At 42.5% G+C, this 9,080-nt stretch overlaps 1 protein-coding gene across 3 annotated transcripts in view; it reads left to right on the top strand.

Annotated features, from left to right (window-relative positions):
* Window positions 1-8,128, top strand: part of LOC123514339 (cyclic AMP response element-binding protein A-like) — a 99,912-nt gene extending 91,784 nt beyond the window's left edge. For all 3 annotated transcript variants that reach the window (XM_045272180.1, XM_045272181.1, XM_045272179.1), the window contains 6 exons: window positions 1,796-2,148; window positions 3,333-3,528; window positions 4,767-4,957; window positions 6,127-6,270; window positions 6,447-6,700; window positions 6,827-8,128. In XM_045272180.1, coding sequence (XP_045128115.1) covers window positions 1,796-2,148; window positions 3,333-3,528; window positions 4,767-4,957; window positions 6,127-6,270; window positions 6,447-6,671 — 1,109 coding nt within the window. In that variant the 3' untranslated portion in view covers window positions 6,672-6,700; window positions 6,827-8,128. The remainder of the gene's footprint in view (window positions 1-1,795; window positions 2,149-3,332; window positions 3,529-4,766; window positions 4,958-6,126; window positions 6,271-6,446; window positions 6,701-6,826) is intronic.
* Window positions 8,129-9,080: the final 952 nt, after the last annotated feature.

The following is a 9,080-nucleotide window of genomic DNA, read 5'->3' as shown; positions in this document are numbered from 1 at the left end:
CGAAAGACTGACTGATGGAGACGCACCGATATTGTAACTTTTTTCCACTCTTTATTCAAATGATCCTGAGTATATCTTCCGTGAAATGTACCTTGCAGTTCGCCTCAGTCCGTCTTGAGTGTGTCTTTCGGGAGTGTAGTTTAGGTCAGTGTTCAGAAACGCTTTACTCTCTCACCACGACTGTTTTCCAAGGCCTAGGAGATGATTAGCCGGTTTTTCAAGAGTGCTTCTCCAGTTAATAATGTAAAAAACTAGAAATTTTGTCACTCTGCCTCTAGAACCGTAAAAACATCTTTAAAAAAATACTCGTGTCAATCTAGATGAAGCCTTTTGAAATAGTGGAGGTGAAACACACAAGTGCTTGAAAATACGAGCCTTAGTGAGCGAGGGAATTCCCATATACCTTTTTTTTCTAGTTCTCCCATTGTCTTAGCATCTCCAAGACTCGAGTATCATCCTATTTCACTCCACCACCCATGACTTCCTTAACTCTCGATACATATTCTTTCTCATCTCCTACAGTTCCCTCACGCGCCATATTCTTCACACCACAAACAACGAGAAATCTTAAATCAGGGGAAAAGGCAAACCAACTTTCTGCTTTTCCCGTTAGAGGTCGCCAGGTCTGTGTCAGTTACGCCTATCACTCCTGCCTTTCTTATTTCTTTTTCATGTAAGAGGGGAAAGCTAGCCAAGAGCAACATAAAACGAAAATAAAGGCCCACTTATTTACCAGCTCCCTTGCAGGTCCAAGAGTTATCCAAAAAAAAGAAGAAAGGATAATTGTCTTGAAACCTCCCTCTTAAATAAAGTCAAGTCAGGAAGTTAGAGATACAGAAGCAAGTAGGGAATTCCAGGGTTTTGTTCTTATGTCTAGCACCATAAACTTTCTTTTCGGCTTGTATCTCCCTATCTGTTTATCGGGTCCATCTCCAGCATCCTCTTTCTCACCTTCTTCTCACGTGACGTACTGCAAAGCTACTATAATATTATTATTATTATTATTACTATAATATTATAATATTGTATTATTGAAGTCTAGACGAGTCCCCCCTTTTTTCTCCAAACTGCGAGTCAGCTGTGCGCTCGTCTTGTAAAGGAAGTTTGCTATCTACAGTCACTACACTGATTACAGATTACATTTAAACAGAGACTTAAAGAGCTAGAATTTGTGGACTGTATTGAAGGAGGGTTGTTTTGTAGGTAAAGTTTTATACGTCAAGTATAACTAAGAGAACAAAACTCATCAGTTCTCTTACGTCAGTGGTCGAAGAAACTGAATCATCTAAAGGGTACTATTATTATTCTCAGTCACTTGTATTTTGAACTTTAAACGAGTTACAATCACGATATGCGCTTCAGACAAACGCAAAATCATTACTGATAATAATGATAACATGCTAAGACAAACACTGATGATCGTCATGAAGGAAACAGTTACTAATGATAATATTACCGTCACTGAGAGTCAACCTCCAACTGCCGCCTGGAAATAACCAGTGACTACCCTGTCTATGTAGAGCCTATGACAGACTGACTATTCTGAAACACTTTTGTCGCTGCACCTTCACTATTTTCAAAGGCCTCTAGTTGAAGTGACACGTATTTCTAAGGATGTTTCTGTAATTCTAGTGACATGTTAACAACATTTCTAGTATATTAACGGAAGAAACACTCTAGAACTCAGCTAATTATCTCTGTTGCCTTTGAAAATAGTCTTGTAGTTATAGAGAAAAGGGTCTTTGAGTATGGGCTTAATTCTTAACTACTTCATGCCTTTCCCTCTTCCCTGCAGACCTTGAGAGTGAGTGCTTCCCCGCCATCCCCATATCTGAAGCAGAGGGCAACGGCGCAGGCGGGGGCGTGACCACCACCACAACCACCACCACCACGACTACCGTCTCCACCACCAGATTCACCACCATTACGGACAGGAGCGCCACCAATTCCATCTCCAACACCACCACCACCGCCAGCGCTCCCATCAGCATCACCACTACCACCTCCACCAGCAGCGCCGCCTTCAGGAAGGCTAGCAATGGGGGGTCCTCTGCCTCCTCCTCCTGCGCCTCCCAGTCATCGGAGTGCGGGGCGTATGACATTCTCAGCACCCATCCCAATGCCCTGCTCGCCATGCCCTCCCTCAAGGTGTGTGTGTGTGTGTGTGTGTGTGTGTGTGTGTGTGTGTGTGTGTGTGATACATCGCATTTCTTTCCTACCATCCTCCTCCTCCTCTTCCTCCTCCTCCTCCTCCTCCTCCTCCTCCTCCTCCTCCTCCTCCTCCTCCTCCTCCTCTCTCTCTCTCTCTCTCTCTCTCTCTCTCTCTCTCTCTCTCTCTCTCTCTCTCTCTCTCTCTCTCTCTCTCTCTCTCTCTCTCTCTCTCTCTCTCTCTCTCAAAACATCTGTGTTTTGATCCCCGGTACACCTGTTGGGACACCTGCAGCTTGTGTGCTTTGTATAGAAGTCATAAATACACGTAAGAACTGGTGATGTGTGTGTGTGTGTGTGTGTGTGTGTGTGTGTGTGTGTGTGTGTGTGAGGGAGGGAGGGAAGGGTCACCAAATTCACATGTCACAAATGGAAAAGCAAACCCAGAACGAAAAATCGAAAAAAAAAAAAGTGACCATAAATGAAAGAGAGTAACAGAGGCGAGGCAAAAGAAGTTGAGTTACCACCGTCACTCATCGCCTTTTCTATCTTCTGTTAATTGGCTCATCTTTCCTTAATTATATTCACTCTTAGACATCTTTACTTGTTCTACAGCCACCAATAATCTTTAAACTGGGTAGAAATTGCAACAACTATTCTTTTCTATCCTTTTGTTTATTGTGATTGCATATAAAAATTCCTTGCTTTGCTTCTGGTGCTGCTACTTGTCTCGTATCGCAGTGAGAGGGTTAAGTTACGCCCATCACTGTCTTAATTATGTTATGTCCATCACTCCTGTAATTTTTATGTATACAATAACGGCTTTTCACGGGAATTTGAAGGCTAAAGGAGTTTTTTTTTTTTTTCTTCTTTCTTTTGTTCTTATATTTAGCACCTCCACAAAGCTTCTCCTTGGGCTTGTATCTCCTTCTCTGATTGTGAGGTTAATCTCTTCAGTATACCATGACACGTTTCAATAATTATTGTAGTTACTATTTGGTGATTTCAAACAGCATCAGAAACTCGTGTGAGGAGTAGAATAGTGAAAATTGTGACAATTAATCATCTGACCTCCATAGATCTTGCCTAATGTCAATAAAATGGTCCAATCATACCCAAACGCATACTAAAAATGCGTCCCAGTACTGAAGGGGTTAATCTCCATCCACTTGACTCCTCCACAGACGAGCATGGGCCTGGTTCGTCCCAGCGCCGTGGTGGTGACCCAGCGGAGCGGCACGGGGGTCGTTCACTCCTCCACCTCCAGAATCGGCCTCTCTTCCCTCACCCTCAGACTCCCCTCGTCCGCCTCCACCGCGTCGACTTCCTCCACCTCCCCCACCTCCTCCTCCTCCTCTCCATCCTCCTCCACAGACACAGGTAAGGGTACGAGTCCTGTTCTTAATTTATTGTGTTTATACTAATCTTTTTTACTTCAGTGCTGTGACACGTTTACATATTCATTCTGCTTACTATTTGGCGATTTTATGATTTCATACAACTTCAGAAACTTATGTGAGGATTACAATAGTGAAGAATCTGGCCATTAATCTTCTCACTTCCATAGACCCTTCAAATGTCAATAAAATCGTCTATTGATACCCAAAACTCATGGAAAAAATCTCAATATTGAAGGAGTTAAATGCGTTGTTGTGTATTGCATAGATCTCTGGCCATTGATCTTCTAGCCTCCATAGACCCTTCCTAATGTCAATAAAATCGTCTAATCGTACCCAAAACACATGGTGAAAAAACGCCCCAGTGCTGAATGAGTTAAATGTATTGTTGTACAGTTCACGTCAGTTTGCTTCCTCTGTAGTGTGTTAAGACTTTGCTGGTTTGAAGGGAAGCTACGCACGCATTATAACAAAACCAATTGGTCATTTTAATATATTTGAGTTCATGATGTCAAAACAATTATGAGGTAAATATTCAGAGATGGTGAAGAGTTAAGTCTCACTCACGTATACACAATTAATCATACAAAAGACTTACAGTACCTAAATCAGCTTTTTTCTCAGGTATTTAAAGTAAAATAAAACGAAAGAAATGATTGAAGAAAATGGTCTCAAACATGAATTTTAGATACATTAGTGGCTATAAGTGTAGAAATAAATGAAACTGTACTGTACTTAAATCAGCTTTTTCTCGAGTATTTAAAGTAAACAAAACGAAAGAAAGAAATAATTAAAGAAAATGATATCAAACATGAATTTTAGATATTTTTTGTGGTTATTCGTGTAGAAATAACTGAAACGATTCTATGATTACGCGCGTTCAGCGACAATACTAATAAAAATAACCAAGACATAACGAAAAACAACAACAAAAGCAATTAACTGCATCACAAACTTGCACCACTCACGCAAAACAGCAATAACAACGAAAAAACTGCAACTAAAAGCAACTAACAGTACCAAAAATGCCTACCACTCACTCGAAACAACAGCGACATAACGAAAAACAACAATGACAACGAAAAACAACAATAAAAATAATTAACTGTACCACAAACATCCACCACTCACCAAAAACAATAATGAAACAACGAAAAGCGTAAAAAAAAAAATTGACTGTACCACAAACGCCCACCACTCACCATTCCTGCCTCTCCTCAGGGTTCTATTTGCCGCCCACGCCGCCCTCCTGTTCCAGCAGCGACAGTGAGTGCGGCAGCCAGTCACCCATCCGCACGCCGCCACTCTACGAGACACTCACTCCACAGTTCTGCAACCCACGCAAGGTTGGCACGCGCACCTCCATCTCCACCAGGAACCCCATCAACACCCCGCTCATCTCCACCCAGCCCGTGAGTCTCCACCGCTCCTTCTGCCTTGTCTCACTGAAAGGAATCCAGTGTGTGGGTTCATACTAGATTATGTTTTCATTCGGTAGTCATTAATTTTCTGGTATATATATATATATATATATATATATATATATATATATATATATATATATATATATATATATATATATATATATATATATATATATATATATATATATGGTAGTGAGAAGAGAAAAACGAGGTACCTATATATACAACCTGGTAATATTTGATAAACTCTGGAACTTCCTATACCTGCTTCTGTGTTTCTTCCTACGACTTGATTTCATTTAAGAGGTAGGATCTTTTTTTCTAGCTAACTCTCTCGTACCTGCAAGGGGACTGGCAACTAATTGGGCCTCTTTTTTTATCTTATGTTCTCCTTGGCCAGGTTTTCCCTCTTACATAAAAAAAAAAATTAAATCGACAAGTTTTATTTGCAACTAATATGCATTTTGTAGTTTTCTTCATGTTTTATCAATAAAACTAACAGAGCACTGAGCCACTAAGTGAGCTAAGCAGTCGCTCTGTATACCCCAACCTCTCCCGCGCTCATGCCACCAAAACCAGGAGTATGACAAAAGTGAAACTTTCCCCACTGAATGATAACTAGCAACCAAGTATTCCATAATTAGGATTTTTTCACCTGGTAAGCAGTACCCCGCAATACTTTCCGTGGACACTGTATTGTCCCTCTAGTTTTTAGAGTTTACTTTACTTTGAGAGTTTTCTTTTAGGTTAATATTTTCCTTACATAATATGTTTAAGATATATGTGTTATAATAATTAGCATAGTTTCTTTTATTTTGATGTTTATCGGCTTTACGTTTTCTTTTTATGTAAAATTTTACTGAAATGCCTAATTGTGGACTGCAAATTATAAATCCTATTTCAATAATGAAACGAAATTTTTCAAGATCAATAGATAAATAAATAATATGCTTTATACCCATGTACATTTGTGGTCAATAATTACCTATCTATCTCTCTATCTATCTATTGTATTTTACCACTTCCCTTTCGTTTCCCTTAACATGTACTAATTCTTCCTTCCTCCACGTATTCATCTCTAAGTACAGTGGAAGGAAATGGCTCTGCTTCAGACGGCGTCAATAAACAGTGACTAAAAATGGTGTGTCTTATTACAGAAAGGTGCCACTGGAGCGATCAACTTGACGGAGGAAGAGAAGAGAACTTTGCTGTCAGAGGGCTACAACATTCCCAGCCGCCTGCCGCTCACCAAGGCAGAGGAGAAGTCACTCAAGAAGATCAGAAGAAAAATAAAAAATAAGGTTAGTACGAGTACTTATTTTCTTATTTTACGTCACAGTTAAATTAAGTTTACATGTGTAGAGGTAAATATAAGAATTACAAAAGATCATAGACAGGTGTTCACGGTATCACCATATTCAATTGTGTAACCTTAATAAGCCATAATGCTTTCTGACCTCCCCGCGTCCTTCCGCAGATCTCTGCGCAAGAGTCGCGGCGCAAGAAGAAAGATTACATGGATGCCTTGGAACGCAAAGTTGAGAAGATCAGCAACGAAAACCTGGAATACAAGCGACGCATCGAGCTGCTGCAGACGTCCAACTCGCAGTTGTTACTGGAGCTGCAGCAACTACAGTGCCTGGTGGAGCAGGACGAGAAGTATCGCCTTAGGGCCTCGCCCATCGCCACGTTGCTCTCCTGAACCTTGCATTGCTTTGCGCCGCGGTCAAGGTAAGCACGCGCCTTGAGGCACTTTGGATAAATTATACTTTGCTTTCTATGTGATGTTTTGATGAACTGAAGTGACAGTCAACATTCTTACACACCAAAATTAAACAGTTTTCTTTCACGTTTCAGCGGGCGCACCAGCGTGGCGTCCCAGACCGTGCTCTTCCCAGCTGTGAGTGAGAAAAGGTTCTTTCACCGCAAGTGCCTTCGTCTGCTAAGCCTCGTGGCATTACCTGCGCAGCAGCTGTGCGTCCCCAGCGCGTGTGTCGAGGCGCCCCTCTTCCCTGAGGGGCGTGTCCACTTAGGCCTTAAGGTGTTGAACAGTTTTCAAGAGTTTAATTTAATGTTACTGTGCGTGTTATATACGGAGGAAGGGAAATACACCACCTGTTGTGATGATTACAATATTGTATGCAATGATTGGAATGCTACAAACTCACGGGCTCCTTCCATTGCCTTGCGGCGCAGCGCTGGATGACGCTGAGGCTGAGGGGAGAAAAGGGAAGGGGAGGATGAGTGTTATGGGAGGATGAGAGTGAGAGACGCAGCACAAGGAGTTAACGAACCGTCTTCTCGTGACCGCGAACCAGTCTGCGGCGCCATGGAGGGAGCACGTGAGTTGTTGGGAATCGTGACACACTGAGGTGTTCTTGAAGGACTTGAGACATTCCTATTTATTTAGCTCAATGAAGATGATGACCTGCGCCCCTCCCTTCCTCCCTCCCTCCCAGTGTGAGGCTCGAGGGCGTGATGGAGGACCCGGCGAGGCAGAACTCTCAGCGTCACGATTCCCGGTGCTGTGTTACGCAATGCTAAGTAGTTTCACTATATTCATTGTTACGTTGTCTTTGCAACTGGGAGGTTAAAGTGAGGCTCGCCAGGCCCCTGCGCTGGGGCGTCGGGCCCAAGGATCTCCGCTTCAACAGACACACTGTCTGGCGCGAGCACTGAGGGGTCAGTCATGTAGAAATGTACAAATCATATATCTATAAGAAAGAAACACTTATTCCGAAGTACCAAAACCCTGGTTGAGGATTCGTGGACCAAGCGGCGTGGGGCGGCCGCTCCCCCCCACCCGCACGCCTGCCGTGCCGTGCCGTCCACCTTAAAAGATGTTCTATTTCTGTACAAAGGATTTTTGACACTTGTCATGATTGTAAAGTCAATTTTTATCATTTTATAGTTTATTTTGAGGCTGGACATTGTGGCGTGTCTGTTAGGTGTGAGTACAATATCACAGCAAACCGTCTGTATTATTTTTGGCCAAAGTGCAATACTGAGCGTGTTTTGTCAAGGGCGGTGGCGGGGTGGCTGACGGGGAGGCCGCGGCAGGCTGTGAAGCCACGCGGCCGTGACACTGACACACCCTGCCTAAGAGTACCTCGCCCCGCCCCCTCACTAGAGTGAAAAATACACAGAACAGACTGTTAATGCGGTTCTTATTTACCTAAATGACTACTACCATGGATAGGTTCAACATCCATCATCTACAGGCGGCTGAAGGAAGGCATCCCAGACACAGCTCGCCCCACATGTTTGTCAGCATCACACTGGTAAAGACGTGACATCCTGGAGCTGGAACCGTGAAGGTAAGTCTTCCTCACACAATACAACTCAAACGTTCTTTCAAATTCTACATATGAATGACAGGTTAATTTGCAGAATCGGGCCTTGCACCCCATACACACCACACTTACATGCTTAGGTACAGTGTTGTTTCTGCATACTTGTCAACTCTCACGTATTTTATCTCCATCTCAATCTCATACGCATCTCCTCTAAAAGCTTACGCAATTTTACAAATATTTTCCAAATATTCTCTTTAACATGATATTTTCCGAAATTGTAAAACCTAATTTTCCGGATAATAAAACATTCGGCTTCCTTCAGTTTGTAAGACTTCACTTGATTGGAAACCTATAGAATCCCTGATTTTCTGGCGTGGCACTGTTAAGTATACGTACATTTTGCTTGGACAAGAATTTACGCTTTTTTTTTTTTTTTTTTTACAAATAGTAAGATATTTTCTTAGTCATTCATCCGCGGCCGTCCGTGGCTCAACACAACTCACACAGGAACACCACCCAGGCACCACCCCCGACACTGCACTCCTCCACCTTTCAGTCCCTTGGTATGTGTTGATACATAGATGATAGAAATACTGTTTCAGTAACCTTTAGCAGTCTATTGTGGATTTTACCCAGAAGAGTAACTGAAAAAGGTACAAAAATTCAATGAACAGGTTGACGGTACTTACTATACACCTTCCAGGGAGGGAGACACACCAAGGAAACAGCTTATCTCGGCCATCCGCTTCCTCTCCTATCTTTGTTTCCCACTGTGGCCAGATTTGCATACTGCAACACTAGTTTGTCACTCTCTG

The sequence above is a fragment of the Portunus trituberculatus genome, chromosome 37 (genome assembly GCF_017591435.1).
Source record: "Portunus trituberculatus isolate SZX2019 chromosome 37, ASM1759143v1, whole genome shotgun sequence".
In the NCBI taxonomy this organism is placed as follows: Eukaryota; Metazoa; Arthropoda; class Malacostraca; order Decapoda; family Portunidae; genus Portunus; species Portunus trituberculatus.
Note: the sequence above shows the minus strand (reverse complement) of the source record. Positions and strands in the feature narration are given on the sequence as shown.